Consider the following 27,953-nt stretch of genomic DNA (forward strand, 5'->3'; position numbering starts at 1 on the left):
TAGCCTAGAGAAAAGCTGATTTTAGCTATAAAGCTGAGATTTGTTCCGGATCAACCCAGAGAGCAGGATATGGACAAAAAGGACTGAAATGTCAGGAAAACAGTTGTTTGATGAATCTTATGAAACTTTCCTAATGGCAAAAACGATTACCCAGAGAAATGATAGATTGTACTTACCTCAGTGTGTTTAAGCAGAGAACTAGACAGATGTCTAACGGGGAGATTTTTAACGTACAATATTAATAAATTATTATTAATTTGGATTTCTGCTTGGGATGGAGTCCAGGGCTTAAATGTCCTTTCCCAATTGTAGAATTGTATGAGCATCAACTTTGATAAAAATAGGAAGAATATTTGTGAAAAATTTCTCCTTTATACACACACACACATATCCATACAGACACACACACACACACACACACACACACACACACAGAGAGAGAGAACCCCATTGATTGCTGTGTAGGAAATATGCTGGAAAAATGTTTCTTGATAGATTGGACTTACAAATAGGAAAACATCAAGAATAAATCTTAATAGATATTAATGAATGAAATAGTCAACTATAATGATGAAAACCTCCAGAAGCTGTGAATGCTCCAACTCTGGAAGTTTTTAAGAAGAGATTGAACAACCATTTGTCTGAAAAGGTATAAGGCTTCCTGTCTGGGCAGGGGGTTGGACTAGAAGACCTCCAAAGTCCCTTCCAACTGTATTACTCTATTATTCTGTTAAATGTTATCACAACTCCAATTCATTTGGAGGCCATGACATTTATGATGTTCCTATTGAAAGCAGTTGGATTGGAAGAACTCCAAGGTCCCTCCCAGCTGTATCATATCGTATCGTATCGTATCGTATCGAATGCTATGCGATGCGATGCGATGCGATGCTGTGGTGGGATTCATTTTTTTTTTACTACCAGTTCTGTGGGCATGGCTGGGTGGGCGTGGCAGAGGAAGGATATTGTAAAATCTCCATCAGAAGTGGTATTTGCCGGTTCTCCAAACTACTCAAAATTTCCACTACCAGTTCTCCAGAACTGGTCAGAACCTGCTGAATTCACCACCTCTGATGTTATGCTATTATTTCTTTTCTATCCTATCCTACCCTACCCTACCTTACCCTATCCAACCCTAGGACAAGAAGCAATGGATGGAAACTAATCAAGAAGAGAACCAACCTAGAACTAAGGTGAAATTTCCTAGCAGTTAGAAGAATTAATCAGTGGAACAACTTGCCTCCAGAAGTTATGAATTCCCTACCAATGGAAATTTTTAAGAAGAAATTGGACAGCCATTTGTCTGAAATAATATAGGGTTTCCTGCTTGAGTCGAGGGTTGGACTAGAAAACCTCCAAGATCCAACTTGCTTATTCTCTTATTCTGTTAAATGTACTGAATGCCCTGCTTGTAAGCCTTTTGGAGCAAGGATCTTTCTTTGTATTTGACATTACTGGGTGGGGATTGATTTAGTGTGCACTAACGAGCTAGGTTTTCTTTTTCTCTTTCTTACCCGGCCTCCTTCTCTGTCTTCCTGAAATAACTTTGTGCTCAGGAAATTTCACCTCTGTTCAATGATGTGGCTAAACTAGGGCAATGTTGAGTTTTATTAGCAGCATCAGGCTCCTAATACTGTGGAGCAAAAAGCAACAGCTGTTCTAAGCACCATTTCCTTAGAGGATTCCAGGTGTTACGTTCACCTCCTCAGATCCTGCCAAAATAATCCAGTGGTCAAATCTCTTTTTTGTAAGGAGCAGGAAGGTTCAAAACAGGTAGTCCTTGACTTAAAATCATTTGTTTAGTGACGTTTGAAATTACAACAGTACCGAGAAGAGTGACTTACAACAGGTACTCTCACTGAAAACCATCACAAGCATCCCCATGGTCAAAATTCAGGGGCTTTGCAATTGAATTACAGTATAACAAAGTTGGAAGGGATCATGTATGTCATCGGTGGTGCAGTGGTTAGAGTGCTGTACTGCAGGCTACTTCTGCTGACTATTGATTGTTCAAGTCCAACCAGGCTCAAGGTTGACTCAGCCTTCCATCCTTCTGAGGTGGGTAAAATGAGGACCCAGATTGTTGGGGACAATAGGCTGACTCTGTAAAATCATTTAGAGAGGGCTCTAAAGTACTATAAAGTGTTATTGCTATTGCTATCTAATCCAACCACCCCCGTCCACCCAAGCGGGGGAACCATTTCTGACAGATGGCTGTCCAATCTCTTATTGAAAGCTTCCAGTGATGAAGCTCCCACAACTTCTGAAGGCAACTTCTGTTCCATTGATTGATTGCTCGCATTGTCAAAAAATTTCTCTTATTTCCAGGTTGAATCTCTCCTTGTTCAGTTTCCATCCATTATTCCTTGTCTGCCCTTCAGGTGCTTTGGAAAAATAACTCGACCCCTTCCTTTCTGTGGCAGCCCCTCAAATATTGAAAGGCTTATCATGTCTCCCCTGGTTCTTCTCTTCACTAGACTAGCCAGGCCCAATTCCTGCAACCATTCATTGTATGTTTTAGCCTCCAGCCCCCTAATCATCTTTGTTGTTCTTCTCTGCACTCTTTCTAGAATCTCAACAACTTTTTCATAGTGTGATGACCAAAACTGGGTGCAGTACTCTAGGTATGGTCTTACTAAGGCTGTATAGAGTGCTATTATTACTTTACATGATCTTGATTGGCATCTATTTACAAATTGGCATCTATTTATGAAGGTTGCAGGGCCCTGAAGTCATGTGATCATCATTCATGACCTTCCCAGCCAGCATCTGACAAGCAAAGTCCATTGAGAAAGCCAGATTTGCTTAACAACTATGTGATTGATTTAACTTCAGTGATTCATTTAATAACCATGGCAAAAAAAAGTAAAATTGGGCACAATTTACTTAATAACTTCTTTGCTTATCAATAGAAATTCTAATCCTGATTGTTGTCTTAAATCAAGGACTACCTATATAGCAGTTATAGAGCAATTATGGATCCATGGATGAGTTTTCTATCGGCACCAGTGAAGCGTGTTCCATACCAAGTTGAAATTGGAGTTTTCTGGAGCTGTCCGGAAAACATTTAAACTAAGATATCATTAAGAAAGCCTGTGGCATTAACACTTTTTTTTTTGGTCAAGAATGTAATGTTTCTGACTTTTTTTTTCTCCATGGACTTTTGTCAGCCAAAGACTACTTGAGTGGTAAATAGGCAAAGGTGCTGATTTATTTATTGTTTACTCATTTATTTAGGTTATTATTTATTTAGGTTTATATTTTTATAAATAGCTTAACATGGTGAAGATAACTAATACTCCACCCTCCTCCTATTTTCCCTACAACAACAACCCTGTGAGGTGGGTTGGAATCCCACCAGGCTCCAGGTTGACTCAGCCTTCCATCCTTCTGAGGTGGGTAAAATGAGGACCCAAATTGTTGGAGGCAATAGGCTGACCCTGTAAACCACTTAGAGAGGGTTGTAAAGCACTATAAAGCGGTATATAAGTCTAAGTGCTATTGCTATAATCATCTTCTATTACTTTAGAGGCTGCCACAAAGAAGAGAGGGTCAGCTTATTCTCCATAGCACCTGCAGACAGGACAAGAAGTAATGACTGGATGCTGATCAGAAGGAGATCGCACCTGGAAATAAGGAGGAATTGATCATGAAAACAGGTTGCCTTCCAAAGCTGTGGGTGCTCCATCACTGGAGGTTTTCAAAAACAGACTGAACAACCCTTTGACCTGGATGGTAGAAGTTCTCCTGCCTTGATTAGGGGGTTGAACTAGAAGACCTCCAAGGTCCCTTCCAGCCCTGTGCTTTTATATTATACGTTCTATTATTAATATGTATAGTAACTTAATAAACTTTCCTGGAATATGAATGAGCAAGATGGGAGAGAGGGAAAGAAGCCCTAGACGGCATTCCCTACCTAGTTAGCTCAGTCTTGACAAAAGGTATCACAGACACCCTCGGGTTCTGGAAATGGTAGATACCGCTCTGATGAATTGCTGTTGAAAGAATTCAGTACTGAAGAAATGCTGGACGAGCTTTTGGCTTGTTCCGGTGGGTAACCAGTGCAGCTTTTGAACTGCTCCATGCAACAAGCTTGGGGTTAATGGGGAGAGGACTAGGGGTGGGGTGGTGGTGGGGCAGAATCCCTCCTGAAACAAGCAAAGCTTTGTAGAGATTGCAGCTTGTTTCCTTCCTTCCCATTTCCAGACCTGTGGACTCACTGTATCACTTTCAAGGGAGCACACATGCAAGCTTCCGTTTAGGACCCCCAAAATTTGGCCCCATGAATGATTCCTCTTAGATGCACACAAAGGGAATCAGTGGGAGAGTAAAGAGATTTAATCGTTTTTTGCGATTACAGGATTTAATATGTATGTATGCATATGCATATACATATACATATACATATATACATATATACACATATACATGTGTGTGTGTGTGTGTATGTTTTCGTAGATTTTCACGGGGACAGGTATGTAGGTCTAGGTGTGTTCGGGTCTTTTCCTATGTAAGATTAAGAGTATCTTGGTGACGTTTCGGCGAGGTCCCACTCACCATTCTCAGGCTGGTGCTTTCGGCTTCATGCCAGTGCAAACAGTGTGTGATCGGAGCTGCCATCTCTCTATAAATACTGGTGATGGGGGCTGGTGTGCTGGGCTGGTTGGCTGCGCTGCTGCCTCTTGATTGGTTGATGGAGTTGATGTTGGTATAATAGGCTGTGTGAGTTTTGTTGTGGAGATATCCTGGATCTTGTGTTGTAATCTCCTGGGTCGTTTGTTTTGTAGTGATCTTTTTTTCCATTAGCTTCTCGTGTTTTAACGGCTTGGGTAATGGGTTGTGTGATGGGCTTGCGAGTTCTTTTGTTGTGGTGTCCTGGGTCCTGAATTGTAATCTCCTGGGTCGTTTGTGTTTTTGATCTCTTTTCCATTAGCCTCCTGTGTTGTAACGGCTTGGGTAATGAGTTGGGTGATGACCTTGTGGATCTTGTCTTTGTTGGCTATTTTTTGGTCAGTGCTAAAGGCTGTCCTGATATTGTGTTTGTGGGGAATTTTGCTGATTTTCACACTCCTCCCCTACATCAAAGGCACCACAGACAAATCTGGAAACTAGCCCTCACCAACAAATGAGTCCCAGCCACGAAAACCAACACCAGACCCAAAACAAACCGGACACCACTGCCAATCCCCCTCATCAGACCCAGGCCCAAGCCCATCCTATAAATGTGTGTCTATCAGCCTCCTGTGTTGTAATGACCTGGGTAATGGGCTGTGTAATGACCTTCTGAGTTCTATTGTTGTGACAACCTGGGTCTTTTGCTGTAATCTCCTGGGTTGTTGGTTGTGTTGCAACATCCTGAGGTTTTGTGGGGTAACCTTCTGAGTTCTGTGATGTGATATCCGATCACGCTTTGCTCGCAGAAACATGAAGCCAAAAGCACCAGCCTGAAGATGGCGAGTGGGACCTCATCGAAAGGTTGCCAAGATACTCTCAATCTTACATGGGAAAAGACCCGAAAATGCCAAAACCTACATACGTGTACCCGTGAAAATCTACATACACACACACACACACACACACACACACACACACACACGTTTCCTTTTGTGGGGGCGGGGTTAAAGCCATAAGAAATGCTTTGGGGTGGAGGCAGGGATAGCTCCGTAATATATAAAAATACTGTATTGTGGTGCTGTCTTCATGGCAAGGGATTGCTGGTATTAATTTGGGGAAAATACATGGTTGCATCCCTCACCTTTCTAATAGCTGCCCCAGCCTCTTATATAATGTTATCCAAATGTTTGTCCTCTTCTTATTCACTCCACCTTTTTGCTATTAATTCAGGAAAGCAAAGTTTGAGTGTCTGCAGTATAAGGTGCTCTCATTGTTCTTGTTTCAACATTAATTATCCTGGCTTTTGCTGCTAACCATCCTCTGAAGGGTCCTTCCCACTCCCACCCCCCTCCAAAAAGAGGAAATGAGAGTGTCAGTGAGGCAGAAGATGAGAAGAACCATTTCTTCTAATAGTGAACTCAGATGCTCCTGTGCCAACAGGATTGGCGTCGTCTTGGCATCACTGAAAAACAAGAAGGAGTGTTCAACACTTTTGCATGGATGTACCCCCAAAATAAAAGGAAGGCAGCTCCCTCCAGGGGTGGTATTCAGCAGGTTCTGACCAGTTCTGGAGAACTGATAGTAGAATTTTTGAGCAGTTCGGAGAACCAGCAAATACCACCTTTGACTGGAGATTTTACAGTATCCTTCCCCTGCCATGCCCACCAAGCCACGCCCACAGAACCGGTAGTAAAAAAAAATTGAATCCCACCACTAGCTCCCTCCTACCCAAAAATACACATTGGTTCTCATTCTTTCCCTTTCTCAATGATATGTTTTGAGATCTCTGAGTTCCTGGGGTGGAATGTAGTCTGGATTCCCAGGAGGGAATGGCTGCTTCCCACAGGGTAGGGAGGCATCAAAGCTTGGACAGTTTGATCAGCAGGAAGAGGGTTCAAGTGGCTCCTCCCAGTTTACGGCTATGCACATTGTTGCTTTATGAGGGGTCCTTCGTCCTCTCTGAGCTTGGTTATTTTTCTTGCAGACACTTCATTACCCAAGCTAGATAACATCATCAGTGCTCCTAAAGCATAGTCTGCTTTATTCTGGCAAGAATCTGCCTATAGGTAAAGAACTACTCAGAAGTGACTCCACATGTCGTTCTTGGGGCCTTCATAAAAAACCACAATAGTAAATATGAGTGTGGGAAAATGTGAGCTCATTTATTTGAGGAGACAAAAGCTTAAAACATGGTCTGGGAACTACTCAAGATGGGCCCAATTTAACCTGCCCAGCCATCCGATTAGTCTTCTGAGGCTTCTTTTTCCAAGCCTTGGCTTTCTTCAATGAAACGATAAGGAGCTGCCTTGAGCAAAGCTCTCAACATTTTCCCCTCACCTGGTTTTCCCATCCAAACCAGAAAGGATCAAGGGAAATTGGAAGGCAATAGTCAGGGGTCTGATTGCAACAGTTCCCATACATTTGCAAAATAAATTATTGCATGCAACCGGGGGAATTCAGGTGGGTGTGTGTCAAAGGAATTTTAGGCAGTCAAACCAGCAATAACTAAGAAGAAGAATGAAAGGTTTGCTGGAAATACAAAAGAAACTGGCGGCGGGGGGGATACGCTCCTTTGTATACAAGAAGAGAAAGAGCTCAGTCAGTCCAGTGAGGACTGAGCAGATCCAGAGATAAAACCAGGTAAAAAGCTCATTCAGTGTTTTCTACCAATCTATTCCTTGGTTAAAAAAAATATATTGACTAGTAGGAAACAGCAGCTGTGTGTAGCATGAAATGCGACTAGCATGCCCCATCTCTGATTTTGAGATTTTTTTATCTTTTTCTTTCCTGAGAATGCTCCCAAGAAACCTGGGAATTATTAAGTTTTGAATGTATCCATTTAAGATGACCATAATAAAAATTGATAGAGATTTTCTACAGGTAGTCAGAATAATAGAATAATGGAAAAGATCTTGGAGGTCTTGCAGTCCAACCCACTACTCAAGCAGGAGACCCTATACCAGGGGTCTTCAAACTTGACAGCTTTAAGACTTGTGGACTTCAACTCCCAGAATTCCTCCTCCAGTCATGTTAGCTCAGGAATTCTGGAAGTTGAAGTCCACAAATTTTAAACTTGCCAAGTTTGAAGACCCTTGCCCTATACCATTCCAGACAAGTGGCTGTCCAGTCTCTTCTTAAAAGCCTCCAGTGATGAAATATGCACAATTTCTGAAGGCAAGGCTGGTTAATTGTTCTCACTATCAGGAAGTTTCTCCTTCTAGTAGTTCTAGGTTGCTTCTCTTAACTGTGGCTGTAAATCCTTAACTAATTAAACCCCAAATTTTTGTTCTGAAAATGAGACAGTGGTTTACAGTGGTGGGGTTCCACATTTTTCCCTACCAGTTCTATAAGACCATTTTTCACATGTGCGCACAGCACTCAAAAACCGCCCTCTGTTAGTGCTAGTGAGGTAAGCTGTTTTTTAACTTAGCTGAGGCGCAGTAATCCGCTCTGCCACATTAATCAGCTGAGCTAAAAAAACAAGGGAATATGGGACAGGAAAGGGCGGGGGCGGGTGGGTGGGGCCAGCCAGAGGTGGTATTTGCCAGTTCTCCAAACTACTCAAAATTTCTGCTACTATTATGACAGTCATGGGTCACTTTTCTCAGTGCCATTATACCATAAAGCAGTCATTAAATGAACCATTGTAAGTCAAGGACTATCTGTAGTCTATTTTCAAATCCATATTTGTATATCCCTCCAGTTCTAATGAATTATCAATAGATTTTCTCTCTGCAAATATGAAATTTATAAAGCACCATTCCAAAGAAAATATTTCAGATTCCTTATAAATATCGGAATCTGTCTCCATAAATGTGGTCCATTTACTCATCAATTAATGTTATGTTTTTCATAGCACTGTGCTCCTATTAATTTCCAAACATCTGCTACACGGTTGTAATGATTCACTGCTATTTTGTTATTCCCAAAGTTCTGGTGTAAAAAAAAATAAGAATAAAAAGAAGAAGAAGAGGGGACTGAAAGAAAGGACATTATGAATAATAGAAAAAGTGATTGACTGGGACAACCTGAGCAATTATATTTTCTGTCCAACCGTTTACAGAGTCACACCACTGCCATTGATGTTACGGTGAAGGATTTCTGGTTCTCCCAGGAAGGACCATCTCTTTCTTTCTCTCTCTTTCGCCCAATGGGGTTGACAGCGCAACATGGAGAAGGCCATCCCAAACCAGAAGGAGATCAAAGGGAAGAGTCTCCTACTGTCAAGGAGAAGATCTCAGAAGAATCTTTGCAAAGGGACAGGTCAATGGAGTTCTCCACCTGGCAAGTGTTAACATTTTATTTTCTCTTTGTTGGTTTCCTGAAATTGTTTTGTTTTCCAGGGAGCCAAAGGATTCTGGATAGAAAGAAAGTAAAACTCTCCCATTTCATTCATTTGGTCAGACTTCTGTTCTTCTGTGATCTTGGCAGAAGAACAGAAAGGCATGCTGTTAGGGTGTTGAGATTTAAGAGCTGACCAGCTGCTGTAAGGCTGATGCGATGTAAGGCTGATGCAATAAGGATGAATCAGCATGGTATTGCCATTTTAAGACAAAGGATGGGTCCACAGAAGCTTTACCACTTTAAGAGGTGTCTATGTAAGGCAGCCATTAGAGGGCATATTTCTCTCTGCCTTCTGTCCGGTCTCCATTGTAGAGTTCTCCATGCAGAGTTAAGAAGACTGATTACTTATCAGGTATTTGCCTACCATGTATATTCATGTATATAACTATCTTGTAGATAAACCACTGTTAAATTTCTAAGCTTCTGTGTGCGATGTTTTGCTCCTGGGTTGTCTCACAATAGTAGTTACACTGCAAATGCTCTGACACATGCAAATGTATGGGAGTTCTCCAAAATCTTTCAAACCATGTCTCCTGTGTATCCACATGCATGGCATGTATGTTGATGTGGAATATCTTGGGTGGCTTTAAAGCAAGATTGGGGTCAACCTTGAAGCTGACCTGACCAAAGTCATCTTGGAGCTTCAGTGTTGCCACATTGGAGCTGAGGGATAGGGAGGGAGAAATAGAGATAGCTGGGGTTTTGTAGCCAAAATAAAATACTTTTTCTTGGGAACCAAGAATATTCTCACACCTGGTCAGGGGAAGGAGGAGTAAGGTCACCAGGCAACCAGGCAGTGCCCTGATTGGACCATGTGGCTGATTGTTTGAGGTTGAGGGAAACCTTTTACTTTTAATTAGGTGAAAACCATGGGAACTTCCAGAGTCAGTTTTCACCAGATCTGTGCCAATATGATATATCCAACAAAGCTATTCTTTGAGGAATCTACCTGCCTTGGAGTTTTGCTTTCTATGGGTCTATTATTTGGAACCCTAACAATTGGATAAATTAATAGAGAAAGGTCTACACAGCTATTGTAGTTGTGAGAATGATATTTCTTGATTTGGGACTATGTGGCTTCAAATCTTAGTTTCAGGAGATCAAGTTTCTCTTGCTCCTAGATCAGGGGTCCCCAAACTTGGCAACTTTAAGACTTGTGGACTTCAACACCCAGAATTCTTCAGCCAGCATGGAAGTTGAAGTCCACAAGTCTTAAAGTTGCCAAGTTTTGGGACCTCTGTCCTAGATGCAGGTAGTAATTTCTCTTGCTCCTAGATGCATCTAGTTGTCCATTACAGCAAATGAAACATTGGACTAAGAATATACTTGATCCAGCAGAGTATTCTCATGTTCTTAGTCCTTTTAAAAATTTCTCTTTATTTGCAAATATTTTAGGGTCTCCTTTAACATAATAATGACTTTGCAATAGTGGTGAATATTTGTAGCTCAGGTGTAGGATGAGGGTGAAAGTTCGTTCTCTGGCTTGTGGGTTGGTTTCCAAACATTTCATTACCAGGTTAGGTAACATCCACAGAGGATTTTATGGGATATCAGTATCATCTGCTGAAGATGCTACCTAGTCTGGTAAATGAAACGTTGGGAAACCAACTCACAAGCTCAAAGAACAAACCTTCATCCTCATAACAATGACTACAATTTGGAAAATGCACAAATGTTTGCTGGGCCACAATTGTCACACAGAATCTTTATCTTCATAAACAGCAGCCCTTCCCTTTTGTACAGATATGTATACAGGTAGTCCTTGTCTTATAACAGTTCACTTAGTAATCATTCGAAGTTACAACGGCACTGAAAAAAAGTGACTTATGACTATTTTTTACACTCAAGATCGTTGCAGCATCCCCATGGTCCCATGATCAAAATTCAGATGTTGGGCAATTGACTCATATTTATGATGGTTGTGATTGTCCCGTGGGCATGTTTTGCAAACTTCAGTCAATGGGGAAGCCAGGTTCACTTAACAGTGGTTCATTTATTAACCATTGCCGGGACGCCCCTAAAATGGGGCAAAACTTACTTGACAAATATCTCACTTAATAACAGAAATGTTGGGCTCAGTTGTTGTTGTAAGTAAGTCAAGGACTACCTGTACTTGCAATTAGGTCAGATATTAGTATGTGTGACTTTTTAATATGTTCATTTGAATCACAGAGTTGAAAGATGTTGTTCAGGCAATCAAGTCCTTGAACATACATAGCAAAGGTGAGATCATGCCTCTCTGGGTTATTAATTGCACAGTCAACATGTTCTTATAACCAGGAAGTCTTTTGTTCAGTAAGAACTGGCCTTCCTATAACTTAACATCATTACTCCATTTCCTGTACCCTTAGAGAGCAGATCTTGACCTTCTATCTGACATCCTTAAGAAGTACTATCCCTCCATCTCATCATCTTTTCTCAAGGATAAACATACCGAGTTCTCATCAGACTTATATTTCTGTTCCCTAATTGTCCTTGCTGCCCTTCTCAGAAGGTACTTTGTTCAATTTCATTGAATAGGAGACAAGTCCTAAGATACCAACTTGGATGGATTCATCTTTTTTTTTTTCTCCTGGCATGAGAATAGAGATAGCTGTCTGTGTTGGGTGATTCATGCATTGCTAATCTCAGGATTGGAATACTGCAGGGGGGAAAAATTCATCAGGGATTTCTCAGAATGCTAACTGGAAAACAAGCTTTGTTGTGGGGATGAAACCCATGGGATCTCCATGTAAGCCCTCTTGAGCTCCTGCATGAAAGAAAGTAGATGAATCAAATTAAGAAATTGAATTTGGATAGTAGACCCAAGAGAATGAGCAGGAATTACGAATAAAGTTTCTTTGTGACTTTGAGTGGGGGCCTGCCTATCTCTGTAGTTTCTGCCCATTCTGAGAGATCAAACAGAGTGGGTTTACTCCAGGTCCCTTTAATTAAACAATGTCATCTATTGGGTCCAAGGAAGTAGGTCTTCTCTGTTATGAAATTTGCCCTGGGGAACCGCATCGACTCAAAGAGATTCCACCCTGATCATGTTCAAAAGGTTGTTGAAAACCTGGCTGTTCCTTCTATCTTTGGGATAGGGTGGGGCCACCCCTCGAAATTGTATTTAACTAAGTATGTTTTCTTTCGGCCAAACATGATTTTTGTTCCTAGGGTTTCACTTTTTTTTCTGGCTTTTAATGTTGTAAACAGCCTAATCTTGTGGAATTAGATGACTTCAAAATTGGACATATGGGTGGATCTAAGTTAACATAGCATGATAGGAATGGCTTCAATGGGCACATTGAAGTTGGATATATCATGGTCAATTCAGCCATTATCTTAACTGACTGTCTGAACCAAGCCATCATGTTAAGGCAAAAAAAAAAAAAAAAGCCTATTATATGAGCTCTCCAACTGTGTTTAAGTAACCTCAATTGGCTTTGTTTGTCTATTTACTAACTTTATTATACCTGTTTTATAAAACTATTGTTGGGTATATGGATACTCCAACTGGTTTGGGTGAATAAATATATGAACCTAGGATTAAGTGCTATGTAGCTTTAAGCACATAAACTGCAATGTCATTGTGGGTGCGGTTGCAGGCAGCCATAAAGGTAGGAGGGGAAACGTAATAGCCCGGCTTCTGCATGCAACTGTCTGAGTCACGGCTTCTGGATGCACCTGGTTACTGTTCCTGGTCTGCTACCTACTGTTATTGGAACGTCTATCTGCTTACCTTGGAGGCTACTGTGCCAGATACCATTTCACCTGAACACAAGGACTGTTTGTTTGGTGAGCTGTGGATTCAGCGTTAGTATTTGAGAGAAAGGTATCTTAAGAAGAAGATATACAAGCAGATAAGAACATTGTATTTACTGTTTAAAAGACTTGATAACTGGATAGATATACTGGATACTAACATATGGACTGAATGACTATTCTTAATCTCTGTATGAATTAAATACCTATTTAAACCACAAACAGTGTATTTGTCTCAAGTGTGTGTATACTCTAGGGCCCAGCCTCACTCTCATTTGGCTGCCTGGCTTGACTGCTGCTGTGCACTCAGCTCGGGGGTTTATCCCCAAACACTAACATTGGTTATGGGCCCAGCAGTGTGCACAGTCTAGCTAACCAGGATATACCAGTGAGAGTTTTGGTCAAGAGTTACACATTGCTGTAAAGACAAACTGTTTGTTAAATAGTTATTTTTCTGCAGAGCAATGGCACAAGTAAATTTGCCAAGTCTGTCCATGATAGCCAGACTAGATGGAACAAACTATGTTTCATGGTCACTGAAGTGTAGTTTACTGCTACGAAGAGAAGGTTTGTGGGGCATAATTACAAACCCACCAGATATATCAAACTTAAATCCTAATGATGAAGAGGATTATAAACTGATACAGGACTATGAACGAAAGAATGAACAGGCTTTGTGCATCATAGGTCTCACCCTGTCTGACCAGCAACTCATTCATATCCGTGGAGTGGAAAATGCTGCAGACTGCTGGGATAGTCTTAAAAGGATTTATGTTCGAGACAGTGTAGGAGCTCATATCAATCTTACACGGAAGCTGTTTAGAACACATCTTGAGATAAATGGAGACATGTTAACTCATTTAAACTGTATGAAAAGCATTTTTCAACAATTACAAGAAAAAGAGCTTATATTTAATGAGTTGCAACAAGTATACATCATATTGTCTTCTCTGGATCGAAGCTATGATGATTTTGTGACTGCATTAGAGGTATTGCCTAAAGACAGTTTATCAGTAACTGAGATAACCGGCAGGCTATTAGAGGAAGCCAGGAGAAGGAATGAACGTAAACAGCTGAGGGAAGATAAACATAAGGAAGAGAAATTATCTTCAAGGCCTGAGAGAAACCAGCTGTGTAAAGCAAAGCACCTGGAAGAAGAGAAGTTATCTTCAACGGCATACAGAATTAAAAGGTGTTTTAATTGTGGAGGCAGAGGACATTTGGCAAGATTCTGCAGAAAAGGAAAATGCCAGAATGTAAAGAAGCCAAAGAAATCCTTTGAACTGGCCATGTTTAGCAACTGTGAAGTGAAGAGTGATTTATGGGTGGTGGACAGTGGAGCATCCCACTGTATCACCAGAGATAAGACAAAGTTTATAAAAATGTCTACAAGCTCTCAGCATATATCACTCGCTAACGGGTAGCATCTCAAGGCCAAGGGTCAAGGTATTGCTTATTGTCCATGTTTAAAGCAGAATATAAACATGTTGTATGTACCACAGTTAAAAATGAATTTACTTTCTGTGAGAGAATTAGATAAATTAGGATATGTGGTTACATTTGGGAATAATAAGTGCACACTGAAAAGAGATAACAAAAAGGTAACTGCAGCTTTAAATGGAGCATTATATGTCTTACATGACAGTAAGAAAGGGGAGGCACAAACTGTATTTAATAATGACAAGCCTCATGATGAATGTATCCATTTATTGCATAGACGTTTGGGGCATGTAAACTTTAAAATGCTAAAACGTACAGTTGAGTTATCTGAAGGGATAAGGTTAAAACCCTGTGATAAGTATTTGCGTTGTAATGTCTGTTGTGAAGATAAGAGTAAAATAATGCCTGCAAATAGGCTAAACGGTTTTAAAACTAAAGAACCTTTAGAAGTAGTATTTGCAGACATTATAGGTCCAAAGAAACCCAGTATGGGGGGTGCTCGATATATACTGAGCATTATGGACCATTACTCTAGATATGGGTTTTGCTACCTAATGAAAAGCAAAACTGAAACATATCAACATTTCTTCAACTGGTTAAGGTTTGCTGAAAGAAAAACCAAACGGCAACTGATAACCTTGGTGACAGATAATGGTATGGAGTTTGTTAACAGCAAATTCCAGAATAGGTTAAAGGCAGCTGGAATAGCTCATAAGACATCTGCACCATACAGACCACAGCACAATGCATTTATTGAGAGGCGAGGACAAACATTGCAGGCGATGACCCGTACTATGTTAACTGATTCTGGGTTACCTGATTCTTTGTGGGGGGAGGCCACAATGTGTGCTAATCATTTATTAAATAACGTTGTTAACTCAACTACTGGTGAAATACCATTCACCATGTGGCATGGCAGGAAGCCTGATTTGAGTTACCTGCACACATTTGGTGCACCAGCATGGGTGCATATCCCTACACAACTCAGGCGTAAAGGGCAACACAGAGCTAAACAATTTTTCTTCGTTGGTTACCAAGCTAACCATAGGGCATATAGATTTTGGGAGAAAGGCACATCTAAGGTGTTATGTAGTGCCAATGCCCAATTTCTAGAGCACGTAGGATGGGATAAGTTAGAGCAGGATAACAATAAAGAAGTGATTATTGAATCCTACAGAAATCCCATTAAGTATCCCTGTAACTTTAAAAATAAAGTAAAGATTGAAGTACAGGAAGATATTGTGCCCATAGAAGAAGAAAAGGAAGAAATAGCTGAGCAAGATGAGGAAAAGGACCAGGTAGTAACTCAAGAAAGTCCTCATACAAGCCCTGTAATTCCCAGAAGAACTACACGTGTATCTAGACCGCCTGATAGATACCAGGCTAACACAGTGTGCCAGGTAAATAGAATCCCAAATACTGTGGATGAGATAAGAAGATATCCTTCTAAAGAGAAAGAAAAGTGGTATGCAGCAATTAATAAAGAATTGAAGTCTCTGAAGGATATGCAAGTATATGAAAACGTGAGATTACCTAGTAATGAAAAACCCATTGGCTGCAAATGGATTTTTAAAATAAAAACAGATAAGGATGGAAACACAATCCATAAGGCAAGGTTAGTAGCCCAAGGCTTTAGACAAAGTACAAAAGACTATGATGAAGTATTTGCACCTAGTCTGAAAGCAGCAACTTTAAGGGCAGCCTTAGTGTGGGCAGCAAGCAAGCAATATATAGTTAACCATTTAGATGTGGAAACTGCTTACTTGCACGCTCCACTAAGACATACTGTGTATATGAAAAGGCCTAGTGGATTGAAAGGTGATAATAATAATGATTGTTGGTTATTAAAGAAGAGCCTTAAACAATCGGGCTATGAATGGAACCAGTATATTGTAAAGGAACTGAACAATATAGGGTTTAAAGCTGGTTTAGCCGACCCATGTCTATTTAAGAGAGAAAAGAATGGGAAGATATCATTATTATTGTTGTTTACTGATGATATTGCTCTGATAACTAAGACTAATGATGAAGCAAATGAAATAATTGCATCATTAGCCAAGAAAGTCAAAATCAAGCAATTAGGGGAGATAAAGAGATATCTAGGATTGAATATACTGAGAACACAAAAAGGGTTTAAGATATCTCAAGAAGATAAGATATCTAAATTGCTAATGGATTATAAAATGGAACTTTGTAAGCCTGCAAAGACTCCAATGAGTCAGGATATTTGCAAAATGGATACACAAAGTCCCAAATGTGATAAGGAACTGTATCAATCTTTGATTGGTAGCTTATCATATATTAGCAATTGGTCAAGGCCAGATATTGCTTTTAGTATTAATCAGCTGGCTCGACACAATAATGACCCGCTTCAGTGCCACTGGATAGCATTGAAAAGAATCCTAAGATATCTTAAAGGAACATTACACCATGCACTGTATTTAGAACCAAAAGGTGATCTCATATTGAGTGCTTATGCAGATGCTAGTTTTGCAGCAGAAAGAGATACTAGAAAGTCGACTTCAGGAACAGCCATAATGCTGGGTAAGACATTAATTGGCTGGAAGTCAATAAGGCAACAGCATATAAGTTTGTCTACTATGGAGGCCGAATTCTCCTGTTTATCTTTATTGTGTACTGAGTTGATTATGTACAAACAAATGTTGAAGGATATGGGTATAACTGTACATTACCCTATAGTTGTACATGAAGATAATCAGGCAGCAATTCAAATGGCCACTAATATTGCAGTTAAAACGAGAAGTAAACATACAGATTTGAGGTATCTTAATGTAAGACAATCTGTACAGAGTAAATTGATACAGCTGGAGTACTGCATGTCGGAGGACAATGTAGCTGATCATTTTACTAAAGCCCAAGGTGCTATTAAGCATCTAGAGAGTTGTAAAAAATATGGGTTTAGAATGTAAAGGTTATATATTTATATCACCCAAAAGGGGAGAATGTTGGGTATATGGATACTCCAACTGGTTTGGGTGAATAAATATATGAACCTAGGATTAAGTGCTATGTAGCTTTAAGCACATAAACTGCAATGTCATTGTGGGTGCGGTTGCAGGCAGCCATAAAGGTAGGAGGGGAAACGTAATAGCCCGGCTTCTGCATGCAACTGTCTGAGTCACGGCTTCTGGATGCACCTGGTTACTGTTCCTGGTCTGCTACCTACTGTTATTGGAACGTCTATCTGCTTACCTTGGAGGCTACTGTGCCAGATACCATTTCACCTGAACACAAGGACTGTTTGTTTGGTGAGCTGTGGATTCAGCGTTAGTATTTGAGAGAAAGGTATCTTAAGAAGAAGATATACAAGCAGATAAGAACATTGTATTTACTGTTTAAAAGACTTGATAACTGGATAGATATACTGGATACTAACATATGGACTGAATGACTATTCTTAATCTCTGTATGAATTAAATACCTATTTAAACCACAAACAGTGTATTTGTCTCAAGTGTGTGTATACTCTAGGGCCCAGCCTCACTCTCATTTGGCTGCCTGGCTTGACTGCTGCTGTGCACTCAGCTCGGGGGTTTATCCCCAAACACTAACAACTATGACCTCAGTTAGACAATGAGTAGGAGTCACAAAGTGACTTAATATTACAAGTCTTGATCAGTGGTGTGATTCAACCAGTGTAACAACTGGTTCAGTAACCGTGCACCCAGCATTTAGAAAAGACCATTTTTAGCTATAATACTTACCTTCTGCTGTAGCCCCGGTGAGTAAAACAGCTGATGTGCAGCAAACCACTCAGAGGTGTGCATCAGCTGTCCTCAAAAACAAGGAAATAAAGCACGGGAAAACGGCAAGGGCAGGTGGGTGGGGCCAAATGATCACCAGAACTACCAGTTTGCCCAAACCAGTCCGACCCGAAAGAATCCCACCCTTGGTTTTGATAAGTTTAGAAAAAAACGTAATAGTGAAATCAAAACCAGAGATACTAAGAAAATTAAAAACAGGAATGCAAATAACTTAAACTAACAATTAAAAACCTATGGGGAAAGGTATGACTTTGGGCTGCTTTTAAAAATCAACAATGATTTAGGCCTTTTAACTTTATCAAGCATTCCAGAACTGGACACCAATAAGGAAGGCATATTTTCAAATTGCCCTGCTTAGGTGAATATGCAGCAACTGTAGATAATCCTCGGTGGCAACTAAAAAGACCAAAGAAGTATTGACACTCAGTTAAGGTCAGTGAGCAGAGACACGAGGATCTGGTAGAAAAAGGTGTTTTCTCAAGAACCCTGTACATAATTTCCACTTTATATTTCCCCAGGAAACAAAATTGTAAGCAAATGTAATGCTTTTAGCTTCAGTGGACATGGTCTCCTTGAGCTCTTCCAAAGACCCTCTTGACTGCTGATTACCACTCCAGCTGGTTTCCATATAAGGCTTAAAGGCAGCCCCATATGTCAAATGTAAATACTGGAATATTGCTGCTCCCACATTGTTGTAAAGCCTTTTAGGAAAAGGATGGGTTGTTACATCAACCAAAGATAATTGTCTCAGTTAGGGAAGAATCTGTCAATCTGGAAGATCTTGTAGTATCCAAAAGTTCAACATCTCTTTCTGAGATAATATTATCCCGTTCAAAAGAGAAAGATCTAACTCCTCTCTGAAATTGTAACCCTTCATAATATGCATCTCCCTCTTGTCTGGATTAAGATTCAACTTATTATTAGCCTAATATCAGTTCTTAGGTGGGCATTCAAAAGAGCAATATCGTTGTCCTGAAAACCAAAGGTGCTTTTTAAAAGGCAACTGGACTTTCTTTGTTTTTCGCTTCTCATCCAAGAAGCTTCTTCAGCACCTTTGGGACAATGATGACCTGGATGACTGAGAATCTCCATAGACATTGTCCTGATAATGTTGCAGAGTAGATGCCTTCAGCACACTGATAGTATCCAGTTCCAGGTCTCCTGGTGACCTCCATTATGTTTCCCATAAATATTGGAAAACAATGAAGACAGAATTGAAGGACAACATTTTTGAGCAGCACTTGTCTATACCTGATGCTATTGACATTATGAGAGATTCAAATGGAACTACTGCAAAACAATGATTACTATTTTCAGTTCTCACTGGTAAGCCAGAAGAATCCCATTGTTTGTGGCGATGATGATGGATATGATAATGGTGATGATGGTATCCATTCAGTCATGTTCACCTCTTGGTGATTCTGGGCCTGGTCTCTCTACATCTTCTGATCTTGCACTACTTCTCTGAGTTTTTCTCTGCTCTGACTGGTGTCAGCTTTGATGGTCTCCAGACACTGTGTGTCAAGATGGATCCGAGGCTGACACTGTGTTCTTTGATGGCCTGGTTTCCTTTTACTGCTAACTCTTCCAAACACAATTGCTTTCTCCAGTGAATTCCCACGTATAGCCTAAGTAAGTAAGGTGCAGTTTGATGATTTTGCCTTCTAGTGACATTTATGGCATTGTGCACTCCAGTACTTGCTTGTTAGTCACCTTTGCTGTCCAAGGAATACACAGGAGCCTTCTCCAGCACCACAGCTCAAATGATTCAATTTTCTTCCTGTCATGCTTTTCTAAGGTTCAGTTTTGAGGTTCAACTTTTACAACCATAGGACTAAGGGGGAATGTAATAGAGCAGATTAACTTACAGTACATTTGGTTGCCAACATGATGTCCTTGCTTTTTCATATTTGGCTCATGTTCATCATTGCTCTAGAATCCAAAGTAATCCAATATTTTATTTCTGGGCTACATTCAGCACTTGGAGAGATCTGTGAATTTTTCCACACATTCTATCTCTTCATTGTCAATTGTTATTTTGATGTTTCTGTTCCTTGCAGTGATCATGAGGTTGGTCTTTATGATGTTCAGAAAGAGCTCAAAATTCTCTTTGATTTTCTTGATCAATGGTTAGTAGTACTGAAAGCTTAAATATCAGTTGCACCAAGACAAATTCCTTGTGTGTCCAATCACACTTGGCCAATAAAGAATTCTATTCTATTCTATTCAAGAGGAAGTCTGTTGTACACTAACTAAACTTTCCTCAACAGAACTGATCAACCTAATCACTCCATAATCTGCTCAACAGCCTAGTTTGAAATGGACTCTTTTTTACAGTATTTCCTGACACTAAGAAGCCATCAGTGTCTTGATCACCTTCTCCAATCAAGGATAGCTAGAGAATTATGGGTTGAATACCAATTATTCAATACCAATTAGTCCAATTATTTGGAGTAATCTAACTATCGCTACCTTTAAACAAGGACTATATCCAGTGGTTGGATTCTATTTTTTTTACTACCAGTCTGTGGGCTTGGCTTGGTGGGCGTGGCAGGGGAAGGATACTGTAAAATCTCCAGTCAGAGGTGGGATTTGCTAGTTCTCTGAACTACTCAAATTCTGCTACCAGTTCTCCAGAACCTTCTGAGTACCACCTCTGACTACATCCTATCCTTCCTGAAAGAAGCACTTTAATGTTGACTAAATAAGCTCCTAGTTAGAAGTTATAGAACTTATTGGGCAAGGATCCAAGTGGTGGAATGTACTGTGCCAAACAGCTTGTCCACAAATTGAAATTGGTTCAGTTTTAATTATATAGGAGGATTCACCAGATCTCTTGGTAATTAACTCCATCAATGGCAGCCTCCTGTCTGGCTGAAATGTGAATGATTGTGCTTATAAAAGTTTACTGAAAACATTTTTAAAGAATCCTGAGAGTTCTATGATCAAATTTTGGGAGAAAATTATGGGACACAAATCAGCCCCTTGCAACGTGGAATGATTGCTCTGTAAGCTTACCAATGCATTACATTAAAAATGTTTGCTGTAAATATCATCCTCATGTAAACCTTCAAATGGGCTTTATTGCATCTTATTGAATCTGAGTCAGATATCCTTCCATTTGCATTCCTGGCATCCCAACTCCTACAGTTTGTTGATATACTACCCTTTTGAAGCATAGAAGACAAGTATTATAGGAGATAACCTGGCTGAGCCCAAGGGCAGAGTCAAACACATCATCAGTTTGGAATCACTATGCCTCTGAAAAGACCTAAGGCCAGTCCCCTTTGAAATTCATTGACTCTTATTTGGTGCCAATTTGCTTGAACATTAGTATATTAAAATCTTGTCTATAGGTTGCATAGAATAAGCTTGTAGTGCTTTTCAAACTCTATCCTGGCTCCTTGTTTTCCTGTCCCTGGCATGTGTTAAAGGAAGTAGTTTATTAACAATGTCCTCTTTACAGGTACCAATTAGGATATTGACAAAGTCAATGGTGGGACTTTCCAAAACTTCTTAGGACCTACCCTGGCAATCACATTGGGAAGATCTTAAATATTTTCCAGTTCAAAACAAAAATCTCAAATCAAGTATCTGATCTTCATCATATGTACACCATGAAACCAACTGGCATAGTTTACACTTGTAATATCTACTATGAACTCATCATTTGCTCTAGACGCATTGGTGTTAAAGCAGGGGTCCCCAACCATGGCTTATTGGAAACCAGGCTGCACAGCCGGAGGTGACAGGTGGGTGCGTGAATGAAGCTTCAACTGTATTTGCAACCACTCCCTAGTGCTAGAATCATCACCTGAACTCCATCTCAGAAGATTTAGATTCTAATGGGAGTGAGAATCCTACGGTAAACTGTTCTTGAAGGAGATGTAAGTTGCATACTCTTCGCTTCCCCAAGTCCATGAAAAAAATTATCTTCCACAAAACTGGCCCCTGAAGCCAAAAATTTTGGGGACTGCTACACTAAAGTACATGTTGAAGTAATTCAGCATCATGAATTTCTGTTAATGGAGTACTATCAATCTATTAGGCAATAAAAGAGCAGTATAGCAACAGAATCTCTCCTCTACTCCCATTCCCAAGATATAAAGGATCCACACACAGCACGAATCAATTGTTTCACGTGCAGTACAAAAGATATTTTTCACAGGTAATCTGGAAGATATTTTTCTGTGGAAACCTGGAATGAACTGTCAAGCTTCAGCCTATTAGCAGGACTCAACCACTTAGGCAAGTTCATAAGAAACCCAAGAACTTCTGTTACATCATATTTATTAAAGAAATATAGGAAGAATTCCCAAAGAATGCCAGAGATTGCATTTCAAAAACAAGCTTTTAATATTGAAATAATATTCAAGCCACTTATGTATCTTTTGGATTGCTGTTTAGGTAATGAGCTACTTGGCCCCCATTTTTGAGAGAGTTGGCCACTTTCCATCTGTCTTTTTTTTTCCAACTGTCAGATTTGAGTTAGTGAGACAAAATCTTTTACCCTACAAGTTTCCAGCTGGGAGGAACTGGGCCCATTGTGGTTCACTGATTCCCCCTCCCCCAACTATATCTTCATTACACAGACTCAGTTATGAATGGTCAAGCCAACTTGGCAATAGAGTAGAACAACATTTGGTTCTTTGAAGGGTCTGTAAGATGACAGGGGCAGTGGAAGGGAGAATAATTCAAGATATTGCTAGCCTTCCAACTTTAAGGTATCTATTCTCTATGAATATATGTTGTGTGAAGGGAAGCACTGCATCGTTGGTTCAATGATTGACCATTTCAGCTGAAGAGGTGGATTCTCTGTTCTTTTTGATTCATACCAGCTTCCTTCTCCCTTTCAGAAGATGTACAACTTTTTCGGCAACCCTATCAGACTGTGGGAAACTCCCAGCCCAAGCAAGGAGGAGGAGTCATGCAGGGAACTAGCCCTGAATCTTTGCAGTGCCTCAAGAGGCATACGTCTGATCCCCTCCTAAGTTCTATAGGATGTTATGTGTTTGTTCTTAAAGGAAGGCAAGCAGACTGGGCAGATTCTTGTAATATAGATAGAATGCAATAAAGTAGCTGTTTTGAGCCTTTCATGAATGGACGTAATTGCTTGCACCTGACATTGACATACCAATTCTTTGCCTTTTATGGCCTTAGAAATGACAATAGAGAATCAAAATTTAAACCTAGAGCTGGGGTGCGGATGATTTGAAAGCCTGATCCAGATCCCACCTACACTGAAGGACTGGATGATGTTTGGGATTCATGGAGGAGTTGGTGTCAAGGTTCCAAGTAATAGACCTACTGTATATCAAGCAAAATTCCAAGGCAGATTAATTCCTCAAATAGCTTTATTGGATATATCATATTGGCACAGATCTGATGAAAACTGACTCTGAAGGTTTTCCCCAGTTTCCATCTAATTAAAAACAAAAGTTTTGCCCTCAACCCCAAACAATTAATCACATGGTCCAATCATGGTGATGTCTGGTTGCCTGGTGATGTCACTCCTCCTTCCTGTGGCCAGGTGTGACAATGTCCTTGGTTCCCAAGAGAAGGTAATATATTTTGGCTACACAATCCCAGCTATCTCGAATTTCTCCCTCCCTATCCCTCAGCTCCAGTGTGGCAACACTGAAGCTCCAAGATGGCTTCAGCCAGGCCAGCTTCAGAGTTGACAGATGGTCTGGCAGGATGGATTTAATGATGGGGCTGAGATTTCCTAACTTTTCTACAGACTAACTGAATAAGGAGCCCTGTGGGTTCATATACAGAGGTACTACTACAGAACAGGTATTAGCACAGTATAAGAACCCATCTTTAATTCCTGCCATCTTCAAGTCAATCTGAAATCCTGAGTAGCTGATGATAATAAAGATAATACTGTAATATGGGTTATAAAGAGGCATAAACTATGGCCTCACTCTCTAATGGTAGAATCAGTTCTGCACTCAGTGCAATTTGCTTTCTGGTGCTGCTGCTAATACAAAAATGTGTAAAAGGAGGATCTTTTAGCCAGATCTTGAACAGCCTATTGAATATACAACATTAGTTCTTAACCGATGAGACCACTAGTAGAAAAAGTCCAGACCGGTCATGTCATAAGACAATAAAACTTAATAAAACTTTCTCCATAAAATAGTATAATACCCAAAAGACTGTAAATGTCTTTTCAGAAGAAACATTTTTTAAAAAAAGATGGGACACAGTCTTAGCTAAGGATCTTTCCTTTTCCTTTGAAAGAGCCGCTTGTCTCCAATAATTTAAGAAAAGCAGTAGGCGATCAGATGCCTTCCAGATGTTAAGAGTCTTTTACTCTTACCAGTTCCATCTGGCATCCTTTTGGAGAGGGATTTTGGAAATAGGAGACCCAGAGGTCAAGAAGAAACCAATAGCCTGCTCTCTGCTGAGTCTATTGGAAAGAAAATGGCTGGATGACCTCCCTAATTAGGGATTCATTGTGTAATGCAGAAGTAAAAAGAGCAATCTATGCACTGTGATAAAGAAATGAAATTTCATTTATCAAAAAAATTAAAAAATTAAAAACCTAGCAATATAAGATAAGGTCTTTGGCCTAGTTCTGGTTTCCTTTTAGCAAACCTGAATTACCATTCAAAATTATCCTTATGGATAAGTTTGATTGAAAAATAGGGTCCAGTAATGGGATCCTACCTGTTCCACTACTGGTTCACTGATGGTGCATACACACAGGCACCTAACACACATTTGCAGCTTTCCACACACCAGCTGAGGCCTGCAATGCCAATCAGCTGAGAGGAAAAAGAAGAGAAAAGCCAGGGGCAGGTGGGAGGGCTTTTCTCTTCTTTCTCCTTTCAGCTGATCTGATTTTTCCCCCCTCTTCTCAGCTGATCATTGGAGGCTTTTTTTACTACCAGTTGGGCTGAACCAGTCTGAACCGGTAGTATATCATCACTGGCAGGGTCCCTATAAAGCAGCAGTTGCTAACCGGTGGGCCACAGCCCACTGGTGGGCCATGAGAAAATTTGGGGGGGCTGCAGAGAAATCTCACCCCCAGAGCACCCCCCACAAGCAATTAATCCAGCTGCGCAGAACCTCAAGGCCGTGCCGCTCACATGGCCTATGGGAACCTGCCCCACCCACTCACTCCTTACCCAGCAAACTTACCTGCTAAATTGCTATTTTTCCTTTTTCTGACCATCAGCTATTCTGCTGTGCCAGGAGATTTAGATTAGCTAGGAAGCAGGAAACGGTTGGATTTCTTGTTTTCTAGATTGTCTTTAGATCTTTGGCTCTGCTTTTAAGCACAGTTAAACCTCCCTTAGGACTGAAGGTTCTATTATTCAGTGCAGACTCATGGCAAGCAAATTTGAGAGACTGAGCTCGCCGATGGCAGATAGATCTCTGAATGATTCTGTGAGCAACTCAATCTGCCTGTCTGCTTTGCCTGATTTGGGGTATAAGTTGCTTTTTTTTAATAAAAAATGCAATATTTAAATAAATGGTGAGTTGTGAGTTAATTTTGTGAGTTTGCTTGCTAGCAAATTTTATGTGACAGACTGAGCTAGCCAATGGCAAATAGATAGATTTCTGAATAAATCTGTGATTCTGTGAGCAACTCAATCTGCCTGCCTGCTTTGCCTGATTTTGGGTAAAAGTTGCTCTTTTTTAATAAAAAATTCAATATTTGTATAAATATTTATAATATTTACATACAAGCCATGCCTGGCAAGTCACATGACTACCAAGCCACATCCACAAATTAGGCTGCACCCACAGAACCAGTTAGTGGTCCCTGGGATTTAAAATTATGAGTTTGGTGGTCCCTGAGGTCCAAAAGGTTGGTGAACCCTGCTATAAAGAACACAACAAAGCATCCATATTATTATTGCTGATGTTGTTGTAGCTAAATATCTGAAGATCAGAGATGGACTAAATGTTTAGGCGGACTAAATATTTCAGTTTCCTGTCTCATACTACCTGAACTTTGATTGAAATTAAAGGTGTTGACCTTGGAATAAAGAGTTTGTGTGAGGAAATCTATTATTATTTTTAATATCTTGAGTGCATTTTCTTATTTAGTTAAGTTGGTGATATTTGCCAATTTCACCGACTGTATTTTAAGCTGCCTTTTTGTCAGTTTCAGTCTAGGTGTCAAAAGGCTTAAGCCTTTGTTTTATGATTCGGGATTCATTAAGAAGTCAGCAAAGAAAAAGAATAAAGATAACCATAGAACATCAGAGTTGGAAGGGACCTCAGTGGTCTTCTAATCCAACCCCCCTGCACTAACAGGAAACCCTACCCCACTTTGGACAAATTGTTATCCAATCTCTTCTTTAAAACTTCCAGGATTGGAGCATTCACAACTTCTGGAAGCAAGTTGTTCCACTGGTTAATTGTTCTAGGTTGCTTCTCTCCTTGGTTAGTTTCCATCCATTGCTTCTTGTCTTGCCTTCTGGTGCTTTGGGAAATAAATTGACCCTCTCTTCTTTGTCACAGCTCCTCAAATCCAACACTGCTATCATGTTACCCCTACTCCTTTCCACTAGACTAGACATACCCAAGTCCTGCAACCTTTCTTCATATTTTTAGCTTACGGACTCCTAATCATCTTTGATGCTTTTCTCTGCACTCTTTCCAGAGTCTCAATCTCTTTGTTGAGCACGTGAGGCTTTGGCTTTCTTGGAGGCAGCCAGTTAGATAGATAGACAGCCACATAGACAGCTGATTAGATAGCTAGCTGATAGCTAGACACTAAGATCGCTAGATGGCTAGATAGATAGATAGATAGATAGATAGATAGATAGATAGATAGATAGATAGATAGATAGATAGATAGATAGATAGACAGAGAGAGAGAGAGAGAGAGAGAGAGAGAGAGAGAGAGAGAGAGAGAGAGAGAGAGATAATACAGAGATAGATATAGATATAGATAGACTTTCCAAAAGAAAGCCTGCATACTGTATTTATTTTCTGGTAAGTCACATAGCTTGACTCAAAAGAACCTTGATTTTATTGACAAAACACTTTCTGAAAAACAACCTTGATGACACTGTACATTAAATACTGTCAAGTTGCTTTATGTGATGTTTTACCTCCATGATATTGCACATCTACATTTATTTGTTTTTGCATTTTTTATATCTTTAAGTCTGGTTTTGACTCCTGGCAAATGCAGTCTTCTAGGCAAGAGTTTTGGAAGTAGTTTGCCATTGCCTTCTTTCTAGGGTTGGGAGAGAAGGATCTGGCTTAAGATCATCCAACTGGCTTTGTGCCTAAGTCAGGACTAAAACTCATGGTTGTGCAGTTTCACAACACCAGACTGGCTGAAAATTAGGGGAAATGCAGCTTTGTCTTCAAAGCTCATATCGGCAGTCAATTTCAAAACTGTACCTTGCATTTAACTAACAACTGATATCTAACAATCTTTGCTTGAAGTTCTTTTGAGAAAAGGATTGACAGTATATTATATTGTCTATAATTATAACAGCTTGGATACCTTCATGTAATCTTGCGGTGTGGTCTGGATTATTCTCTCTCCTTAAATTTATATGAAATCTACAGTCCTGCATAAGTTTTTTTCTCTTGCAAGATGCTGTAAGATTTTATACAATTTTGTAAACAACAAACTAAAAGACTCAAGGTCCATCCCACCCCAGAAAGGACCTAATGGTAAAGACTGCAACGACGACACTATTAAAGCCAACCTCTTTAACACATTCTTTGGCTCAGTATTTGTAAACAGCAGTGGATTATGCCCAGTATTTCCTAGTCAAATCACAGACAACTACAATGATCTAATACATATCGATTTTACAGAAGACAATGTTGAAAAAGCACTACGCAATCTAAAACCATCTCTATCTATTGGACCGGATGGAATATGTGCCTACTTCTTAAAAAAGCTACCCACTGCCATAGCAGAACCTCTAAGCATAATCTTTGAAAAATCTTTCAGGACCAGCTTCTTGCCAAAACTATGGTCACAAGCCACGGTCATCCCCATCTTCAAAAAATCTTCAAAAAGGGAGACCCCAGCCTAGTTGA

The 27,953-nt window shown here is 40.1% G+C and overlaps 1 protein-coding gene across 1 annotated transcript in view; it reads left to right on the plus strand.

The window, feature by feature from the left end:
• The first annotated feature begins 8,695 nt into the window (after nt 1–8,695).
• CALN1 (calneuron 1) overlaps nt 8,696–27,953 on the plus strand; it is a 234,738-nt gene continuing 215,480 nt past the window's right edge. Inside the window, exon 1 of the mRNA XM_026708568.2 lies at nt 8,696–8,902. Coding sequence (XP_026564353.1) covers nt 8,765–8,902 — 138 coding nt within the window. The 5' untranslated portion in view covers nt 8,696–8,764. The remainder of the gene's footprint in view (nt 8,903–27,953) is intronic.

Source organism: Pseudonaja textilis, chromosome 1, assembly GCF_049901715.1.
Source record: "Pseudonaja textilis isolate UNSWEBS1 chromosome 1, rPseTex1.2, whole genome shotgun sequence".
Lineage (NCBI taxonomy): Eukaryota > Metazoa > Chordata > Lepidosauria > Squamata > Elapidae > Pseudonaja > Pseudonaja textilis.